Consider the following 21,749-nt stretch of genomic DNA (forward strand, 5'->3'; position numbering starts at 1 on the left):
CCGATGATGTAAAATGTGTAAAGCAAGCGTCAAAAATCAGTTCATGTCACGGTTCCTCCTGTCATGTTTACTGTGTTCATAAAGACACGGCAGCTGTGACCATCATGTATGTGTGAGAAAAAGATGGTCAGCCCTGTGATGATGGTTTGTCCACATTCACGCGATGACAGTGAACTCACCACTGGAGCAGTCCAGTCCTCCCCAGCCGGGCTCACACTGGCAGGTATCAGGAGAGACACAGCGTCCGTGGGCACACTCTTCAGTGCACAACGCTGAGGAGGAAGAACAGGACACAAAGTTTACTACCTAAACATTATCTTCCCCATGCAATGATCAATTTAGGTCTATTTTTTGTCTTCTTTCAGACAAGAGGAACTAAAACATTTATTTTACTACTTTGTTTATTTACGTCTGTAGATTCACCAAACGTTACCATTAGATACTGCCTTCAGAGACTCATTTACACATGTTCTCACTAAAAACATGGAGATTGATTGATACAAATATCATAAATATGTCAACAAAATGAAACAATGGTCACATTTATGTTCTGGAAAAGCATGAAGCACATATTTAATAACATGTTGCCTCATTTACATATTTAAACATAAAGTCATCCAGCAACTGTAGGAAATTTGGGTTTAGAACTATGTTTTAGGAAATTATAATAGAAGTGTTTAATGATTCATAAATAAGAAATCATAATTAGAAGTGTCTTGGAATACATAATTAGAAGATTCATGATTGTAGAAGTGTTTTAGAATTTGTAGTTACAAGTGATTTGTAGTTAGAAGTGTATCTTAGTAGAATTTGTAGCACCTTTAGCTCTATGCTTGTGAAGGTTTTTGCCAAAAGTTGCAAATCTTTATCTTTATATAGAATGTTTACCATAGAAGTGTTAAGCCATAAAAGACAGTCATTGAATGTTTTAAACTGTAAAGAATAGTATGTTGGGAGTAAGGGACAGATAGATTTCTAGACAGGCAATTACAGGTCATACCCGTGCGAGGGTCCTGCGAGGAGGAGGAGCCAACTGGATTTAGCCAATAGGAACTACGGACATTATGGGAGGTTTTTTGAACTATGTAAGGCGGGGGATAAAGAAATTCCGGCCTCTTGCTCCTGTACCACTGGGTGGGTGGTAACGACTTTTGGGGTGAGCAGGTCATATTCGGTGTAACTGTAAATGATGTACTCCACTATGCAATTGTTTTAGCATGAGAGGTATTAAATGCTTTGTATATAATTGAAACCGGTTCTCTTTGTGTAAGAGGCTGGATTACATGCGGTTTCCACACAGTCTAGAGGTTCCATGAACCTAACACAACAAATCATGACGTGATTATTGCATCATTTATTTGTATTACTTTGTTTAATTGAACGATGTGAAACATTAACATTTCTATTGATTCAACTAGCGGGTGTAATCATCTAAAATAATGCTTTGTAATCATGGAACTTAACATTATCTCGCATGATTCACATGAAGTTAAGCGGAGTAAATTCTTAATGTATTTAATGCTCTCTTACGGTTTGGCCCGGCTTATTGGAAGAGGAAACAGGAAGTGAGCAGCACTGACAGGAGTCCCTGCAGAATATGTGCGTTTATTTACAGCGGCAAGAACATCGCTCACAGATGTGACAGTAGAGCAGTGATCTTTGTGATCAAGAGGAACATATATATTTAGGGTTATTGCAGTGAATGCAGTCACAGTGACGTCACCTGTTGAATTGTGGACTGCTGCTCTGAAGACTTCGAGTTCGGCCTTTTAACCGTGGCCATCTTGTTTTTTTTTGCAATCATAAGTGAGACGAGAAGGTGAAGTACAACCGAACGCTGAATAAGACATTTTGAATGAAGTGAAAACACTCTGTAAGGGTTAAAGTTTTCAGACGAAAACGAAAAAAAGTAGACGGACTACCGTGGTAGAGACCTGTCAATCACCGTGTAGCCCCGCCCTAAAGCATCCCCTGCTTTATGGTCTGTTTGACTCTAAATGGACCATAATGTACTAAATGAACATCATGCTGTATTGAAGAAGACTTGAAACTAGAGATTGAGACCATAAACTCATGTTTACAATGTTTACTGAGGTAATAAATCAAGAGAGAAGTAGAGTCATTTTCTCATAGACTTCTATACAACCAGAGGAGTCGCCCCCTGGTGGACACTAGAGAGAATGCAGCTTTAACACATGAAGCTTTGACTTCACTCTACAGAACTGGATGTCGCCGCCTGGTTAATATTGTGGTTCCCACATTCTCTGAAATAAAAGAAAGAAGGTTTTTGTAACTCAGTGCGTATTCTTTGGCCACTAGAATAATGACTCGGTATAGAAAGGCCTTCACTGGTGGAGGAAGTGAAGTGTCCGTTATCTGAGCACATCTCGGCCATGCTGTGAAAATGTTTCAATTGTTTGTAGCTTGACAATATAATATATCAATGAGGCACATATTAATGAAGGAAGAGTACATCGTGAGTGCCGGTGAATATTTATGTAATCGGTGTCGCCCTAAAGAAATCAGCTCCAGTCTCCTGACATACTATCTGCTTTCTACCAACAAACAGATACGGCAGCACCGACATCTTCCTCTTCACTTTACGCTCCTCCGACCGGTGTAATATTTCATCAGGATGCAACCGTACAGTGGAGAGCTGTCATACTCGTATCTGAAGGTCCAAAACAGACGGGCGCTATCGCAGCATAATGAATGGAGCGGTGTTTCTCACAGAGCTGCAGAGCGTCTTCACGGAGTCCTTATCTTGTGCAGCGAGAAGGGGTGAGGAAGAGGAGGAGAGGTGAAGAGAGAAAGAGGAGAAAGAAAGGCGGGAAAAATGGTACTGAGCCTGGAGGAAGCAGAGAGACTAAAACAAAGAAACCAATAAAGACTAACGACACGCAAGTGAATCTGACAACGTCACTCCCGCTGACTTCAAAGACTCGACACGTTAAACTTTAATTAAAATGACTTTGAATAATATTAAACTTGACTTTTTCACTCACATTTATTGTCATCGCATCACAAATGTTGAGAAGCTCTCAAAGAGAAACCACAAAATACTCAAGTCCTTTTTTTTTACATCATGTTATGTACGATACTGTATGTATGTAACACCTGAGGATTTACAGTATAACTGTGTATAAAGTACTCTGATCACACTGAATGTGCATTGATCCACACAATGTTTGTGTAAATGTTCAAGGTAAATCTTAAAAAGAAATCTCTATTCATATCATTTTTCACATTAAAAACAGACGAACAGTGCTTCAGTGGAGGCCTTCTGGTAGCAATATCCATGAGCAGGGACTGAAATATTAGCATCTGCAAAATACTGAGTACATTTAGGTAAAACGTCTTATCAATGCCATATAAAGAAATATCATTTTAAATTTGCAGCACGAATCATCCTGTAAAACACCTAATTGTCATTTCAATATTTGTGTTTGTGTGCGGATTAAACAAACGAGAGAAGAACTTGAAGAAGATACTTTTGAAGAAGAGATATATATATATATATATATATATATATATATATATATATATATGCGATATTAGAAAGATGACAGGAAATAAGGGGAAGGAGCGATGGGGGATGTTGTGGTTCATGGTCGGTGCCTTTATCCTTCAACCACCACCAGAGACCCTTGCCTCCAGTCTTGATGCTAAGCTAAGCTAATTGTCTTTTGGCTCTGGCTTCACCCATAACAGACATGAGAGCTTGAATATTTATAAGATAAATCCAGCCATTGTTTTCAGCCAAAAGACAATTAGCTTAGCTTAGCATCAAGACTGAGGGCACCCTGGTGGTTTAAGGATAAAGGCACCACCATGACCCTCATCATCCCCAGTTGCCGTCTTTTTGCTTCCCTATACGTGTCCCCCATCGCTCCTTCTCCTCGTCTCCTGTATGTATTAAAGTCTATACATCTCTTCGAGAGCTCGGTGACTTAGTAGAATATTGTTGTAGTTCTGAGGTTGCCAAGCGAACAGCCGAGAGTGTTAAAAGAAGTCAGAGTGGTGTCCAGGGTGTACTCGATGCCTGATGCATGCTGGGAAAAGGCAGTAATTGTTAAGAGTCCCACAGCTCAAAAATAATCATTCGAATGAAGACAAAAACTATAAAGATGGTAATTTAACCCGTCACACTAAAAGCCCAAGATTACTTAATGGAATGAAGAAAAAAAATCAAAGCACAGATGATAAACAGCTTTATTATCCTCTCTGCCACTTCTTCAAAAAAAGGCAGAACTTTATCTAACATCCCCTGCAACTCATTTGGTGAGGATCACTTGTGTATGGCAGCATGAATACTGCATCGTACATCAGGTAGGGACTGAGCCGGGAGAAGACGGGCTGACAGCTTGGAGACTTTAGCTCCTCCATCACAGAGATATGATGTGCTGCTGCTGCTCCGGCTCTCTGTTTGTGCAGCTGAGTCGTCTCTGACGGAAAGAAACGGGAGCCCGACTCGCATTAAGAGACAAATGAACGTCGCATGAAGGAAGGAAGGATGCACATTCAATGCAAGCCGCTAATCCTGCACTTTTTCACACGCTAGCTGTGTTTTAAGGCCATTTATTACAAATCAAGTGCTGAGATTTGAAAGTTGCAAAGCAGTAAGCGAACAGGGAGGGAAAGTGGGTCCAGGAATTAGACCGGCCTCGGTGCAGCCAGGTTTTATGGGTCTTGAGGTGCTTGAGCCACAGAGGGGCCGTCCTCTCTAAATTTATAGTGGCACTGTGTTAACATTTTACAGCTTTGTTCGTGCATCAGGACAGGAAATCGTCGCAGCCACGTGCACTTGGCACACCGCAAACCGAGTAAAGATTTATACGGGAGGAGGGTGAGACTGACAGCTTTACATTCACTCATTGTGAACCGGTGTATTTCACCGGTGGCATGTGTGTTTTAGTGTGATGAGTATTTGTTTGCACTCGTTTTCATGAGGGCAGAACAATTTTAGTTCAACCACTCCTTAAACCAAAAAACAACAACATTTTTAGGTCGGTATCTCTTTTGTGTCGAAGTCTGGTACGGAAGGAGAACGTGTCTGAGAGCATTATGGAAAGAACTCTACAGAGAAATAAATCCTTCTTCTTTACCTTCGGCTTTCTGTTTGTTATTGAGTCCAATTAAGTATCGCTGAAGGAGAAGTCTCCTACTGACATCTTGTGAAAGGTGACTTGTTGCCAGGAGACAACGGTGGAAACCAGGCGGCAACCTCCGGTTCTGCATTCTCTCTAGTGTCCACCAGGGGGCGACTCCTCTGGTTGTATAGAAGTCTATGAGAAAATGACTCTACTTCTCTCTTGATTTATTACCTCAGTAAACATTGTAAACATGAGTTTATGGTCTCAATCTCTAGTTTCAAGTCTTCTTCAATACAGCATGATGTTCATTTAGTACATTATGGTCCATTTAGAGTCAAACAGACCATAAAGCAGGGGATGCTTTAGGGCGGGGCTACACGGTGATTGACAGGTCGCTACCAGAGACGTATACGGCGTCTCTACGTCACTCCTCCTCAGTCCAGATATGGTCACTGCTCCCATCAAGTACAGCAACCACACTGGGACAAGTGGACCTAGCTGTCGTGGTACCAAAACTAAACTACAACTAGTTTTACATCACAAGATTGTCAAGACCACTATTAGATAAACGGTTACTGTCTTTGTCAAAGGAATCGTTTTAGGAAGTGTGCTTGTCAGCTTTTTCCAGACAATTTGGAGGTCCGACATTTTCCCCGTTGAATTCCCAACTTCAGACCCGTGAGCGTTCCGCGACATTGACGTTTCTTTGGCAAACGTACACAGAATTGTTGTGATATTAAGCTGTTGTTTAAACAAGGCCCCCGTTAACTTCAATCCATCAAGACTTTTCCACATCTGCCGTGGAGAGAAAAACTACGTTTTTTTCAACAACTCAAGGTAACAAGTGACGAGTAACTGATGTATAAATGATTAGTTTGTGCATAAAGTGTTCCCTTAAAATGAACAGTTATGACAAACTGATCAATCATTTTTAGAAGAGATAAAACATTATTATTAATAGTTTCTATGAGTGAAGAGAGAGAGACACAAAAATGTAAACGCCTGCAAATACAGCTTTTAATAAGAGAGCCAAAGACACATGCTCTTGATGAATCATTAAACAGGGGCCTCATCCCTTCATCCTGTGGACTGGAGCATAAGCAGCTACTGTACGAGGAGGATTACATCAGCAACGGGTACAAAAAGATGAATAGATATCAAATGAAATAATCGCTGCCTAATTCCAGCTATTGTCTCGTCAGTGCTCTTTAATCTCCTGATCTGCTGCAGCAGGAATAATGAGAGCGGAGGTGTGAGCGTCGCCGGAGCGAAGAGCACATCTGACATCTTTCTCCAGCGTCTGATCTCTGAGTGAAACTGTCGACGCAGCTGATCGCCACCAGTGGACGGATTATGAGACGATACGCCCCTGGACTTCAGAGTTGTTTAGCCTTTTCTGTTGCTGTTTTGTGTCTCTTTGTAGTTGTTTTATCTGTCCATAGTCATTTTGTGTCTCTTTGTAGGTTTCCAGTGTCTCTTTGTAGGTTTCCAGTGTCTCTTTTTAGTGTTTTGTGTCTCTTTGTAGTTGTTTTGTGTCCCTTTGTAGTAATTTTGTGTCCTTTTGTAGTTGTTTTGTGTCTTTGTAGTTGTTTTGTGTCTCTTGGTGGTAATTTTGTGGAGACACATGGAGATTCTGATTCATATTATGTTATTTAGTATATTTTCTGAGCCGCTACACCCACACATGTACTGTACGAGGAGGAGTATAAATAGCAGTCTAGACTTCTGAACGAACTTCAGATATTTTGAAATAAACACTCATACTGCGTATGATATTGTGCATTACTGACGTGAAAAAAAGAAAAGGAAATTAAAGAGAGAAACAGCATTAGCTGGAATGATGGGATTACAGAATGAACGTTCTTTTGTTGTTGTAGGATGTGATCAGAAATCACACTCCGGCAGTAATTTATATCAGATGTGCTGAGGTTTGGGTGGGTGACAGAGAGGGGAGGCGGTTAAAGGCTGAAGCCGGTCGGTGGGTGACGAGGTCACAGACGGCCGAGCTGCTCGGGTTCAAGAGAGACGACGCAGACAAGCATTCAGGATCCAGGGGAGGAAGAAAAGAGGACAGAATGAGACTCAGAATGAAAAAGGGGGAAACTGAGGGAGGAATCATACCGACAAGAGATTAAATGTCCTCAGGCACTGATGAAAAAATAACAAACAAGCTTTTCTCCGCTTGCAAGACAGAGAACATCACCACAAAAGGATGTGCTGAATTCAGGGGGCTCACCTAAACATTTAGAGCCCAATGATGGCCGACACCCTGCACGTGATTACATGTTGATGTAAGATACAGAGATAAACAGGAAATGGAAAACAGAGCGTGCTCAAAAAAACAAACAGCCAGGAAACACAGAAAGAGGAAAGACTTCTAATCAAATTAGCAGCCCCCCCCCCTCTGAATTAGCTCAGTCTGTGTATATCACACAACAAAAGACCTGTCCCAGCCCGTTAACGTTGGCCAGCCAGGCAGGCGTCTAGTTAACATTGAGGAATTAGCTTCCGGCGTTCAAACTACTCGACCAACGGGAGCGCAAGGTCGTGCGTGTGTGTGTGTGTGTGTGTGTGTGTGTGTGTGTGTGTGTGTGCGTGTGTGTGTGTGTGTGTGTGTGTGTGTGTGTGTGTGTGGTGTGTTTGTGCGATGGAGCGAGCTACACTATAGAGTCGAGGGTTATTTGTCTCGGCCTCCCCCCCGGGGGGGAATCTAATAAAGTTGTTTACAAGCAGATGTTGAATAAAGACACACAATGCGCTCCTATTTACCCTCCTCAACCCCCTCAGGAAAAGCCATTCAGCTCCTCTCTCCTCAATAAGAAAAGGCAACACTGCCCCATACAATTTACCATCTAGGGTGGATAATTGATTTCTCTTTGCCGGATCGGGGAAGGCATACCGGCATGAGATAACGACCGGGTAGGAAAGGGAAGAAATTCTCTCCGTCTCTCACAAAACATCGTTTTCTGTCCGGTTTGAATGATGATTTTTCGCTTCACTTTCAGGATCTCACTTTTATCTGCGCGTGTTTGCTTGCAGGTGGACGGACAGAACAGAGAATGTTGTTGTTGTTTTTTCGTTCTCTAAAGAGCATAAGAATCTTATTTTACTGCCAACAAGACTTCAACCGCTGTCACATGAAAACCAGCTGGTAGTCTGAGCCTGAACATTTCTGTGAAGATTAATCCCGTTACACACTAAACAGCCGATGTGCTTACACTAAATCTAACTGGCTGGAGGCAAAATAAAAGAGGACAGAGGTTTACGTGTCCTTTCAAGATACAAGTGCATTTATTTTCTCCGTGAGACGCTGAATACTAACGTTTCCTGTGGAGTCTGTGAAAAAAACACATTTAAGTCAGACGCAAATATTGTACCGGCATGGAGCAACGTTCACCACAGCTGTGCTTTGGAGGAACTAAGAACTCTTTGTGGAACTTTAAGGCCTCGTCTACTCTAGGGATGGTTATTGTTAGGATATTATCGATACAGTACTCTCATCAATACACTATCGGTTCGGTTCCTTGTTGATACTCTTATTGGTCCCTTTTTAGAATTTTGTGAGAAAAAAATACAATTAATTAAGAAAAACATTCTCTCTAGTGTCCACCAGGGGGCGACTCCTCTGGTTGTATAGAAGTCTATGAGAAAATGACTCTACTTCTCTCTTGATTTATTACCTCAGTAAACATTGTAAACATGAGTTTATGGTCTCAATCTCTAGTTTCAAGTCTTCTTCAATACAGCATGATGTTCATTTAGTACATTATGGTCCATTTAGAGTCAAACAGACCATAAAGCAGGGGATGCTTTAGGGCGGGGCTACACGGTGATTGACAGGTCTCTACCAGAGACGTATACGGCGTCTCTACGTCACTCCTCCTCAGTCCAGATATGGTCACTTCCTGTTCACTGGTTGCAAAAAGCCAAGATGGCGACGGCCAAAGCGCCGAACTCGAGGCTTCAAAACATCAGTCCACAAACCAACAGAGTCTGCAGGTTTACTTCAGGTCTGCTTCACTGATCTTTGTTGGTTGTTGTTGAAGTGAAACCCTCAGTTATGTTAAGACGTGACTTTACACGTCCACGCAGGAAGAAAGTAACCAGAGTTCTTAAAAATCTACACCTTAGAAGGCGTTTTCTAAATCTCTGTTTGTGTGTGGACGAGAGGCCAAAACATCTGTACAGGTGCAGACGAGGCCTAAAGGCCTTCACACAGCGGGAGTTTGACGAATACACAGCACCTAAATGTGAAATACTTGCCTAGGATATATATCACATGTCTAGGGCTTTTATTGTGAAAGGTAAGAACAGAAGGAGTGGATATTTATCTTTGTCGAGGTTGAAAGGAGTAATAAAGTTTGTCTTTTTGGTTCCGACAACGGAGCCTTCGAGTAGATATAACAATACAACTTAACCTGTTCAGCACAATGTGACTGATTGATCACGCAATTTCTTTCGCTACGTAATATTCAAAGTATTCATGAGGAAAAACAACAGTTCAATATAATATATCCACTATGTCACCATGAGCCCAGCAGTCATGGAGAAAAAGCATCATTTATGTGCATAAATTCATAAAGAGAAGCTCTCAGATAAATAGTTTCTGAGCTCAGATTAACGGAGCATAACATAAAACAACATTGTTGACATTTTAACGTTATGTTTAAGGGATGTCGGTCATAACTCAACAACTAAAGTACGTTAACGTGTCCAAGCAGCTCAGAGTATTAAAAACACAGACACAGCGGCAGATAAAACCCAATAAAAAACAGCCTAAATCAACCGTTCTAATAGTCTGAGGACGGTTTGTGAGTCGTATCAGATGTGATGAGATAAATAGATATGTGAGAGAAGTGCTTCTCTGACAATTAAGAACAGCAGCTGAAGGCTGGTTTACAGTTGGATAAAGAGTCACAGGTTTGTGTCGTATCTCTGACTGAACATCTGCCGTCTCATCTGCTCCGACTAATCATCTGATGTCTGATGTGAGACTTGTGTTTTTCTTTGGCTTTGAGGAAAGAAAAATTAAAACGAGCTTCAAAATAAAAGAACTGTGTCGAGAAATATTGGTGTTTTTATCTCGCTGACCAACTTCTCCAACTACAGATCATCACATCCCAATAAAGCTCATCTGTTCATGAGGCCGATGGGACCAATAGCACAGAGATAAACGGCCTCTTTTACTCAAAGTGAAGGAAGAAAGCCATCGGCTGGTTTACCAGAGAACACGCTGGTGTTCAAACAACATATCTGCAGAATGAAGCTGAGGTTGTTCAGTGTGAAGAGACATCTAACTCCATGTTAGAACAAAACCTGCTTGGAGCTTTTCACGTTTCTATCTTTTCCTTCTGTTTACGCTGATTTCAAAGCTCTCTGTGGTAAAACTTTGAGCAGCAATGGATCCACTTTGAGCCGGAGCCGGATTGATGTGCCTCTGACAGCTCCAGCAGCAGATTTATAGATAACTGCCCGGCCGCAAAGTGAAGAGATAACGACTAAGATTGAATCACTGTTCCACAAGATGCACTGCACATTTTAACAAGCCTGGAAAACTTTGTGTATCAAGTGAATGAAAAAAAAAAAGTTTGAAAATAACAATTCAGAGGAAAATGATTTTGTTTGCTGCAGAGACGTTCTGTATTCTGGAGTTAGTGCCGTCTGAAGGAAACAACAGCGCTGGCTTTGTGTTTATTGCCTTTTGATCAAACACAATGTGAGTTCACAGCATTAGAAGAACACCGTAACCTTCACATGTAGAAGAAGAGACCCGTGTGATAAATCCTCATGAATAAAAAGCTAAATTGCCGCTCAGTCCGAATGTGAACTCATTTATTCGGTCTTTATATCTTTGTTATGTCACACACCTCCAGCTCAGATCTGTGTTGCTGTCAGTTACACAGAACAATGAAGAGCTGTGTGTCTTCCAGCAGCTCAGACCTTAACAAGAAGCAAAGTGGTCATAAGATACATTTGTTATACGCTGACGATTAAATGTGGATTATTACTTTCTTCTGGGCATAAGGTGAGTTATGTCAGTTCTTTGGGTTCACGTCTCATTAAACTACGGCGGTGGAGAATGTTCTATTGTGATTGGCTGCCACGAGTGCCTTGTTTTCTCGTTACATCTATTATAACTAGACACATCTGACACATCTGTTTGTTTGCTGTTCACTGTTAAAAACTGCACAAATCAATATTTTTCTGAAAGCGATGGATGAGTTAACTGTGTGTCTGCTGCAGCGAATAGTTGGAAGCTTCATTCATAACGCTGACATTCAAATTTAAAATCAATATTTGATGCTGAGCAGCTTCTTTTTTTGTTAAATTGATTACGTTTCTGCACAGTTGCAGATAGAGAGCAGGCTTCATTAATAGTAGTAATATTGTACTGTATGTAAAATGATAGATTCCAGCTATGGCTGCGATTGTTTCAGACTCATGTGATCCAAACATTTCCAGAAACTCCGCCGCGTTGTAAAGTCCAAAAGTATTTATAAAAGACAGATGAATCATGTATGTATATATGCGTCATTTCCATCATCTTTATCTGAGAAAATATCTGCTTCAGTCCATATTTGTTAGCGTTTAGCCTTCAAAAACTGTGGGTTGGTAGTGACGAACCCACAGAGAATCATTCCTCTCGTCTCTACACACACTTTGAGCTAATTGTTTTGGTTCACAACTGTTCTCCAGTCAGCCTCGTTTCCAGAGAGAGAGCTCGGATGAACACACTGAGCTGTAGACAGCAGACACATTCAGAGACGAGCGCATGAAGGAAATGAACCCAAACCAAAGCTAAAAAGAAAGCCATGTTGAATTTGTCAGGTGGATGGAGACACAACTCGAAATGAGAAATCTAGACGCTATCTGACTGTGTTTTTAGCTTGTTTCGTTGCCTTTATGTGACCACAAAGAAACACAATAATAATGATGAATGCAGCTGTAAATGTAGGTAGTGATAGCAGCAGTCTTTCAGTTGATTTGGTCCACATTCTTACAAATATCTCGCGCTGCAAACACAATCCTAGCAACACCACAAGGCTCATGATGCACCACCTTCCTCTCTTTGAGTGCATTAGAGAGCGGATCATTAGTGAAACTTCTCTGTACGTGTGCAATGAAACCGGATGTTAATATCGTATTTTTTAGATTCTGCAACGAGCAGCCTGCTGTACTTGTCGTACTTGCTTCATGTTGTCGAGCAAGAAGCAGAAATTCTAAAGAGCAATTAAATGATCTTTATCATACAATTGAACAAACCCTATTTGTTAAAGACTACAATTATGCACATCATCTTATTGTCTAGTTTGTATTCATAAATAATCGTGTTTAGCTCAAAAGGAGAAAAGAGGAATCGACGCAACTTACGAACACAAAGGTTTCCACTTTCATAGAAGCCTGGGCAGCACTGAGAGCGGCGCCTGTACATCGTCCTCACACCTCTTCTGTACGCCGTCTTGTAGCTGATCCTGTACACGAGACACACACACACACAAAGTCCATTAAAACAATACAACTGCATTTGTGGTGCTGCATTATAAAAACAAACATAAACATCACGATACTTCTGAATAGTGAGAGACACTTAAAGGTGCAATGGTTGTGAGATCCGTGCAGAATTTTAGTTTAAAAACATTTTTGAAAAATGAACTAATCATCAACAGACTGAGGTTGCAGTGTTGACGTTTATGTCAAAGACGTCTATGTTTTGTGTGGCAGAGATTATCTCCTGGAATTAGCATGCTAAGCAGCTAGCCGTGGCCCGTCCTGTCTTGTAATACCACTTGTGACCTGGAGAGGTGGTAGTGAGTCACTATAGCATCCACGAGAGGTGGAAGAAGCTGAGCTCTGTCACGTTGAAGGTGCAGATAGTTTGTTTATCGGATTAAATACAAAGAGGAGGAAACCAGAAGAACGGCTTGTATGTTTGTTTGGTCCTCCACGGCGCCAGGAGACCACTTTGGACCTCCAGGCAGCGTCTGTAGCAACTCAAATTCAGCCAGTGCAAACCCCATCACTGGGGGTCTGATCAGCAAACCGGTTAGACCAAGCGCTCCACCAGCCCACTGTGACTCTGGGCGTTGGGGTTTTTCATTACATTACAGTCATTTAGCAGACGCTTTTATCCGAAGCGACTTACAATTCAGATTCTATCACATTTCTACACCGTAGGCACAGCTACGGGAGACATTTCGGGGTTAAGTGTCTTGCTCCAGGACACGTCGACATGCGACCAGTGGAGCCGGGGATCGAACCGCCGATCCTCTGATTGAAGGACGGCCCTGCAATCCACTTAGCCACAACCACTGGCCGCCATTTAAAGACCATTCCATTCATTACTCGAGGCCGCTATCGCACTCACCACTGTGAGTTATTAGAAAAGGTCGGAGGTCATCAGTGACTCTGAACAGGGACAGACTGGCTGAATTTGAGTTGCTACCGCTAACCGCTAACCGAACGTCTCCCGGAACTGTCGCTCGCTCTCCTGCCGGCAAAATAGTCTCCTGATGGCGTGCAGGACAAAACTATAATATGATTTAGTCCAAAAACAAACTATCAACGCTCACTTTAAGCCGCGCCACACGTGGAGATTATAAGACAGGAGAGTTAGTTTCTCCGTCTCTCAGAGTTTCAGCAGTTTGGTTGCTGTTAGTAGTTTCTCTTCTCTTTAATAACTGATGGCTGTAAATGTAGATTGTATGGACCTCGGTAGTTGAGGTGAAACGCTGCCCCCTATTTGTTTGGAGCAGGTTGGCCAGATGTTACACATCGCACCTTTACATATTTGAAGGCAGTTTCTCCCAGTCATTCAAGGGCGCTGGCTGTTGTCTGACATTTCATCTTGAGATCAATGACTCAGCTCTTAGCCGGAGGAGCTAAACTGGTGGCTATAAAGCTTAATGTGGTCATTAAAGCCGGTACGCCGACGGTCGCTCATCAAAACGACCGCATCAGACGGAGCTGAACTGCCGGCGTTGGGTAGTAGACTCTGGTGACTGACGGAGCTCCAGCAACAGAAGTTTGACAGACTGCGTTTCAGACGCGAAGAGACTTGAAATGTCTCTGAGACTTTCGCAGTTTTTTGGGTTGTACCCACGTGGTTGAATGCACTTGGGAGTCGCTTTGGATGAAAGCATCAGCTGAATAAATGTTATGCAGTAAAGTTTAAAGCACCAAAAACCAGTCTGTCCCAGTTCAGAGATGGTAAGATGTCACTGATGAGTGCTGCACTCATGTGATTGGTTGACAATTAGAATGTTGAAAAAAACGCATTTGCGAATCCAGCGACGTCAGGGGAGTCTCAAAAATCCACAAAGAAATGTGTAGCGATCCACAAATAAATGCATACAAATCCACAAACAAATGTAAAAAATCCACACAGAAATACATACAAATGCAGAAATATATTTGTGATTTTTTTTTACATTTATATAAATCGTAATTTATTTATGTGTGCATTGGAATGTATTTGTGAATCGTTCTGCGTGCATTTGCAATTATTGAGACTGATCTGACCCCATATAAATGTTTTCTTTGTAGAGACAGAACGAGAGAAAAAACGACAAATGAAATGTTGAGAAGAAAACTTCAGAAGGACTTTAAAGGTAACAGAGTTTGTGATGTAATGTCTGTCAGTGTAAATGTGTTTTAGTCACCACATAATCTCACTGTGACTGTCTCTCAGCGCTGATCTTTGTGAGTTGGTCTGTTTTGCATAGAAAGGTAAACAATCCGGCACCAATCGTCCGCTGCACATCACCTCATTTAAAAGAGTTCAACCAGCACAGCAGCACTGAGATGCAGTTTGCGGTGCATTTTCACGTCTGCAGGTGCTTTGAGAATAACACGGTTTCTTTCTGTTTATTTGTGGAGGGCCAGCTAATGCAAAAAGATGCGCAACACTTCCGTGAATTCTCCTCTGAGCGGGAGAATCTGCCACATTTCTCTGTCTGTATCACATCAAATTGAATATATTTAAAATGTTCTGATTCATTTGAGCTCTTGAATGCGTCAAACCTGGTCATTTTGCCTTAATTCTATGACATTTGATGGACTAATTCTTGTGTTAATAGTTTAAGGAAGGTGAAACACACACCTGTGTCTGGTGCACTTGAACCAGTTGAGGATGTCGGTGCAGCGGGTGTAGTAGACCTGGTCAAATGGATGAGCGTAAGACTCCTGCACAGTCACTGCATAGCTGCATGGATAGAAAACACAAGCACAGATTAAAACACGTCCGTCCTAATGGTGAAGAAAGATTAGTCATTAATAAACAGCCTGCCGCACATCAAAATAAAGGTTCTTTCTCATTTATCCTCGAGGCTCTGGTGAGATCTAAAGAACTGAAATGTAGTGGAGGACACAATATTTCTAAAAGTCAAACATCACAGAAGTCAATAACGTCTCCTTTTAAAAGAGATCATCAGGATGTGAATTATTGATCTGAGGATGAACGCGTCCTCGTGGAGCAAAGCTTTAATTCTGAAAAATGTTTAAAGGTCATCGATTCTTTAAAAGCTTTATTTTATTTTCCTAAAAGCCACAAACTTTCAGGATTTTAAAGAATCCTGACAGGACATAAACCCTTGTTATTATTTTCTATAATTGTTCTGCTTCGATTTAGTTTTTCCTGCTCCAAGAAGTTCAAATCTGTAAGTCATCAGAGGTAGTACCCATCTCCACAGTTCCCTCTGATCACACAGAGATTATTGATCACAGCACATGCACTCTGTGCTGCTCTCATCACAGATGACATCGTGCTCTTACTGAGTGCTGAGACCACTCAAGCAGTCACATTACCGTCGCTGTGGATTTACGGCCCTCACAACGTCCCCAGGAGTAAACCTTTTTCCCTTCTTGCTTTTGATTATTGGCTAACCCTCTGGATTCTTGATTTGTGGCTTGGGGGGGGGTTCCATTAGTTCACTGCAGGGTTCCGAGCTCCGTTGCTTCACTGTGAATACTGGAGAGGAGACTGTAAACTGGTAGACTGACCTCTCCCAGTGGCTGCACACGTTGGGGTCATCCGGGTTGAGGGCGGACGCCACGGAGACGAAGCCCAGCAGGTTGAGCCACAGCAGGGCTCGGGGGGAGACCCCGCCGGCCCCCATCGTCCTCCTCCCTCCCTCCTTCAGAGAAGAACAAGATTTCACCTTTAGGTTGCAGAAAAACCGATACGAGGAACATAGATTTCTATCTGGAAGGAAAACGACCTCACCAACTGTAAAACACTTGAATCAATAAGTGCACCTGAGCACATCGTACTTTAACTCAAGTACTGTACTTCTGAGGTACTTCTGCTTCTAATCGGCTTCATTTAACTGACAGATATTGGTCACACTTATCTTGAGACTTATGATAAACTGATGCAATATTAATGATTAAACCAGCGGTTTCAGAGTTTTTGGCGGCTTGTGATCAAAGTTGTGATCACATTTCATGAGTTGTCATTTCCTCCCGACTCATCAAATCTTTACTGTTTTATTACTTATTTACTTACTTATAATACTCTGTATTTTACTATGTCTCTTGTTTGCACTACATTGTATGCTGCTGTAATCCTGTAAATGTCCCCGCTGCGGGACTAATAACGGATTATCTTATTTTATCTGTTCTTATCTGTTCTTATCTTATCTGTTCTTATCTTATCTTATCTGTTCTTATCTGTTCTTATCTTATCTGTTCTTATCTTATCTTATCTTATCTGTTCTTATCTTATCTGTTCTTATCTGTTCTTATCTTATCTGTTCTTATCTGTTCTTATCTTATCTTATCTTATCTGTTCTTTTCTGTTCTTATCTTATCTGTTCTTATCTTATCTTATCTTATCTGTTCTTATCTTATCTGTTCTTATCTTATCTGTTCTTATCTGTTCTTATCTTATCTGTTCTTATCTTATCTTATCTGTTCTTATCTGTTCTTATCTTATCTGTTCTTATCTTATCTTATCTGTTCTTATCTTATCTTATCTGTTCTTATCTTATCTGTTCTTATCTGTTCTTATCTTATCTTATCTGTTCTTATCTTATCTGTTCTTATCTTATCTTATCTTATCTGTTCTTATCTTATCTGTTCTTATCTTATCTTATCTGTTCTTATCTTATCTTATCTGTTCTTATCTGTTCTTATCTTATCTTATCTTATCTGTTCTTATCTGTTCTTATCTTATCTGTTCTTATCTTATCTTATCTGTTCTTATTTTATCTGTTTTTATCTGTTCTTATCTTATCTGTTCTTATTTTATCTGTTCTTATCTTATCTGTTCTTATCTTATCTGTTCTTATTTTATCTGTTCTTATCTGTTCTTATCTTATCTATTCTTATTTTATCTGTTCTTATTTTATCTTATCTTATCTGTTCTTATTTTATCTGTTCTTATCTGTTCTTATCTTATCTTATCTTATCTGTTCTTATCTTATCTGTTCTTATTTTATCTGTTCTTATCTTATCTGTTCTTATTTTATCTGTTCTTATCTGTTCTTATTTTATCTGTTCTTATCTGTTCTTATCTTATCTGTTCTTATCTGTTCTTATTTTATCTGTTCTTATCTGTTCTTATCTTATCTGTTCTTATCTGTTCTTATCTGTTCTTATCTTATCTGTTCTTATTTTATCTTATTTTATCTTATCTTATCTGTTCTTATCTGTTCTTATCTTATCTGTTCTTATCTTATCTTATCTGTTCTTATCTTATCTTATCTGTTCTTATCTGTTCTTATCTTATCTGTTCTTATCTTATCTGTTCTTATCTTATCTTATCTGTTCTTATCTTATCTGTTCTTATCTTATCTGTTCTTATTTTATCTTATCTTATCTGTTCTTATCTGTTCTTATCTTATCTGTTCTTATCTTATCTGTTCTTATCTTATCTTAAATGTCGACGTTCGGTCCGTGGCCCTCGGCGATGTGCACCGAGGCACCCTTCAATTTTTAACTATATTTTATTTTGTATAGCCCAATATCACAAATCAAAAACAACGACATTCTCTGTCCTTGGACCCTCGCATCGGAAACGGAAAAACTCAAATATTAAAAAAAGGAAGAAACCTCAGGGAGAGCAACAAAGGAGAGCAACAAAGGAGAGCAACAAAGGAGAGCAATATATGTCATGTACAGAATGAACAACATGATTAAATAACAACATAGATCCATCAGAGCATCTGTTTACCTGGATGTAAACCCATCCGATATCAGACGGTGTAACGGTGAGTTATTATACCGTAGTTTTGTCACATAACTTAAAGGAACAGTGTGTAGCATTTGATAAGATTTGTATGTTTTCTTTGGTGTACGATCAAATAAGAAAAAAAGTGTGAATATTCATCTGTTATATTATTAATTACTGAAGTATCGTAAATAAATAAAGTTAGACATTTCTCAATATCTAACTTAATTATATGTCATTTCATCACACAACCAGTATCCAATGAAATCAGAGACCAGAGCTGCTCACACAAAGCTTCCTCTTCAAGCATCGGCACGGGACGGACTCATTCATTTGTCTTTAACAACCCTAAACTTTCATGAAGACTTGAATAAAAGTGAACGTCCTCAACTCTCTTGGCAGTTTGTTTCTTAACAACAAGGGTTAGCGTGTTGAAAGAAACGAGTTAGGCAGCGTGTGTGTGAAACCAGTATGGAAGGAAAACATGTAATTACTGTAATTCACAAGGGTGGCGCAGAGCGGACCATTTATTATTAAAATCAATGTAAGAAAATAATGAAATAAAATAATTACAAGCTGCAATTTAAAAAGAAACATCAGCGGGTGATGTCCCTGCCGGTGGGCAATGTCCTGACACAAAAAGAAGGCAGAAGGGAGGGCGTCTGAACACACCGCAGGGGAAAAAAGAGCGCCGCAAAAAGTTGAACTCTCTGGTTACTTTATGCCAAATAAAATAGCAGGGCCACGAACGCACCGCTGAGAATGCCAATCAGCAAACGCGTGTCTCTGCAAGCAACAGCTCAATGTGGGGTTGTGTGTGTCTGACAACCAATCTGGTTTCCACAGAAATCACTCGCTGGTTTACATAAAGGTTTGATACAACAGTGAAGGTGGCGGCGGGGAAATATCACTCTTTACTAAAGATGGTTTTTTACGCCCTCAAATGGCAATTTGTTTTTAGCTTCCTAGATATTTTTATTGATATCACGTCTCACTGCGTTTACAGCGCTCGTGCAAGGGGACATTTTAAGGCAATGCAGATGGAAATTTCTGACAAAAAAGATTAGCAGGACGGGACGAACATCTCCACTAAGGCTTCTACTTCTTCTAAAATGTTTGCACAGTGAATGTTTCCTGGAGCAGCTGTGGGCAACATGACAGCGACATCTGGACCATTTCAGAGGCGCACAGCACCGACAGCCTCCGGGGGGAAAAGAAAATCATGGCGATGATGAATAAAGCTCTGAGTGACAGAGGTGGTACCAAGCCAAACTCTCCCACCCACACTGCCCCGTGAAGGAGTGACATTATGGAGTGTTCTCGTTAGCGGTAATGTGAGCGAGAGGCCATGAGGAGACACCGAGAAGTCCGACAAGCTAGATGTTTGCTTGTTTTTGTCTTACAGGTGTCTGCTGTGTGCAGACGGGTAGATTTAAGGTGAGGCAGTGAATCAGCACTGACTCCATAGTGACGATGAGTCAGGTGTGACGTGGACGAGGATAATGATCACATATTGAAGAAAGAGAGTTCGGCTTAGTCGAGGATACAGATTAATATAAAAATGTAATTTGCGTTAAGAGGACAGTATGTAGGTCGGGAACTAAAAACGTCACCTGGAGACACAAAATGCAGCTTTATTAAATGTTTTTATGTGATCTATATTTAATCAGGTAGTCTCATTGAGATTCTCTTTGACACAATAAACAAGGAATTAAAAACAAAAAGAACATCAGATAAAGTGTCAGAATCTCCAAGAGGAATGCAAGAGTTCACAGGTTTATTCCATTTAGAAGGTGCATCGCACCTGAAACCAGCTCTGTTATTTGAGGACATCTACGGTCATGTGATCACTGGTGTACTGAAGCTATAGATTGAAGTGAGAGATTAGACGTGAGGTAGTTTGGGTGCTTCAACAGCAGAGCTTTGTAAATGAATAACATGAGATGATGTCAGGAGGTCCATACAAACGTGTGACGCTGAGAACCATGATGAGATGGAGCAGCGTGACGACACAGAACATCTCCACAGTCGAGGACACACATGAAGGTTGACTGCACCATGGTGTCTTCTGGAAGAAGACCACTGTCTTCATTCTGTACAAGGCGTCTTGTTTCATTTTGTTTCAAAGGTTGAATATGAATCTTGACTGACAATATGTATACCCAGCAAGAGTAATATGGCTGCCGATGAAAGTCAGTGTCACTGGTGGAGTTTGAGAATACCTCAGACTTTATGATATACAACACTCTAAATGATTATAGCAGCAGATCTCGTATTGGGCCCCTTGAAAGTGACGACAAGGAGCTTTCATATTGTATTGATTCTGTGGACTAAAGTGGTAGTGTCTCTGAGCACCAGAGTCCCTTTAGAAAACCTCTCATGTTACTGCAGCAGGGTCTGACAGTCTGCTCCTCTCAGTCCTGGTTCTGGTTCTCCTGTGCCTCCCTTCCCTTCCTATACTGGAGGAGGAGGAGGAGGAGGAGATGCTGCTGCTGCCGGGAGCTGAGCTCTCCTCCTCCCTCCGGAGCTCCGACTGCAGGTGGAAGATGAACTGATTTGGAGCATATAATCTCGGTTACAGTGTAGGGTTAGGGTCACTACGCATGGCTGTAGACAACCAGTAAACAGAGTGGAAGACAATCCACCTCGGCCACCTAACCATCCACAAGAGAAGAATGGAGATTTTTGGGCAAGTTTTAATAGTAAACACTTTCCTTGCGATTGACATTTGCCGTTTCCATACAGTATGTTTCTAGTGCAATAGTTCAAAATGTGCATGAAAACACATGTTGGGACCAGACTGCTTTGGCTGTACTATGTTTAGTGAGTCAATGCAGGAGCACAGTTGTAAATTGAATAATGATGGTGGGATTGAGAAGAACGTAGGTTTAGATACTGTATGGGACGGTATAGAGTCGGTACGATCCACAAAGCTGAAATCATTCCTGTTAAAAAGGTTAAATGTGAGATTAACCGGGCAGAGCTTCGTAAACATCTGCACTGTTTACCAAACTAAAAGAACATTAAGTCAGAAGAAGCTGAGGGGTGTCTTACCTTGAGCAGCGGTGAGTGTGATGAATGGTGATCTGAACTCTAGTACAAGAAGAAGACCCCCAGAGGATGCCACTGTTGGGGCTGGACCTCAGGATGCCTGAGTAGAACACAGAGAACAAATATATGGTAATGTGACAAGACCACATATTAGATGTTCTTCATTTTAGTACATGGAGAACAAAACGCTGCTCGATGGTTCAACCAGACTGAGAAGTGAAAGAGACAAAGATCCTCTGAGCAACAGTTAGACAAGAAGAGAAGAAAGCAGCAGTCTTTGGTTAAAGAAACTGGAAGTTTAGATTTCAACGGGAACAGCTTCCTGTGTCAGCATCAAGAGTTTCACAATAAAAGCAGCCTACACATGACTGGAAACTAATTCAACATCCAAGTTCAACAGCGTTCCCTCCTGTCGTATAAAACTGTGAGACATCGAC

The 21,749-nt window shown here is 41.0% G+C and overlaps 1 protein-coding gene across 1 annotated transcript in view; it reads right to left on the reverse strand.

Annotated features, from left to right (window-relative positions):
- Window positions 1-21,407, reverse strand: part of LOC142934188 (multiple epidermal growth factor-like domains protein 11) — a 95,702-nt gene extending 74,295 nt beyond the window's left edge. Inside the window, exons 1-5 of the mRNA XM_076078629.1 lie at window positions 21,316-21,407; window positions 16,092-16,225; window positions 15,193-15,294; window positions 12,465-12,565; window positions 180-272 (exon numbers count right to left, since the gene is read on the reverse strand). Of these exons, the coding sequence (XP_075934744.1) occupies window positions 180-272; window positions 12,465-12,565; window positions 15,193-15,294; window positions 16,092-16,207 (412 nt within the window). The 5' untranslated portion in view covers window positions 16,208-16,225; window positions 21,316-21,407. The remainder of the gene's footprint in view (window positions 1-179; window positions 273-12,464; window positions 12,566-15,192; window positions 15,295-16,091; window positions 16,226-21,315) is intronic.
- Between the last annotated feature and the right edge of the window lie 342 nt (window positions 21,408-21,749).

This window comes from Anarhichas minor, unplaced genomic scaffold (assembly GCF_050575085.1).
Source record: "Anarhichas minor isolate MPS153535 unplaced genomic scaffold, ASM5057508v1 ptg000067l, whole genome shotgun sequence".
NCBI lineage: Eukaryota > Metazoa > Chordata > Actinopteri > Perciformes > Anarhichadidae > Anarhichas > Anarhichas minor.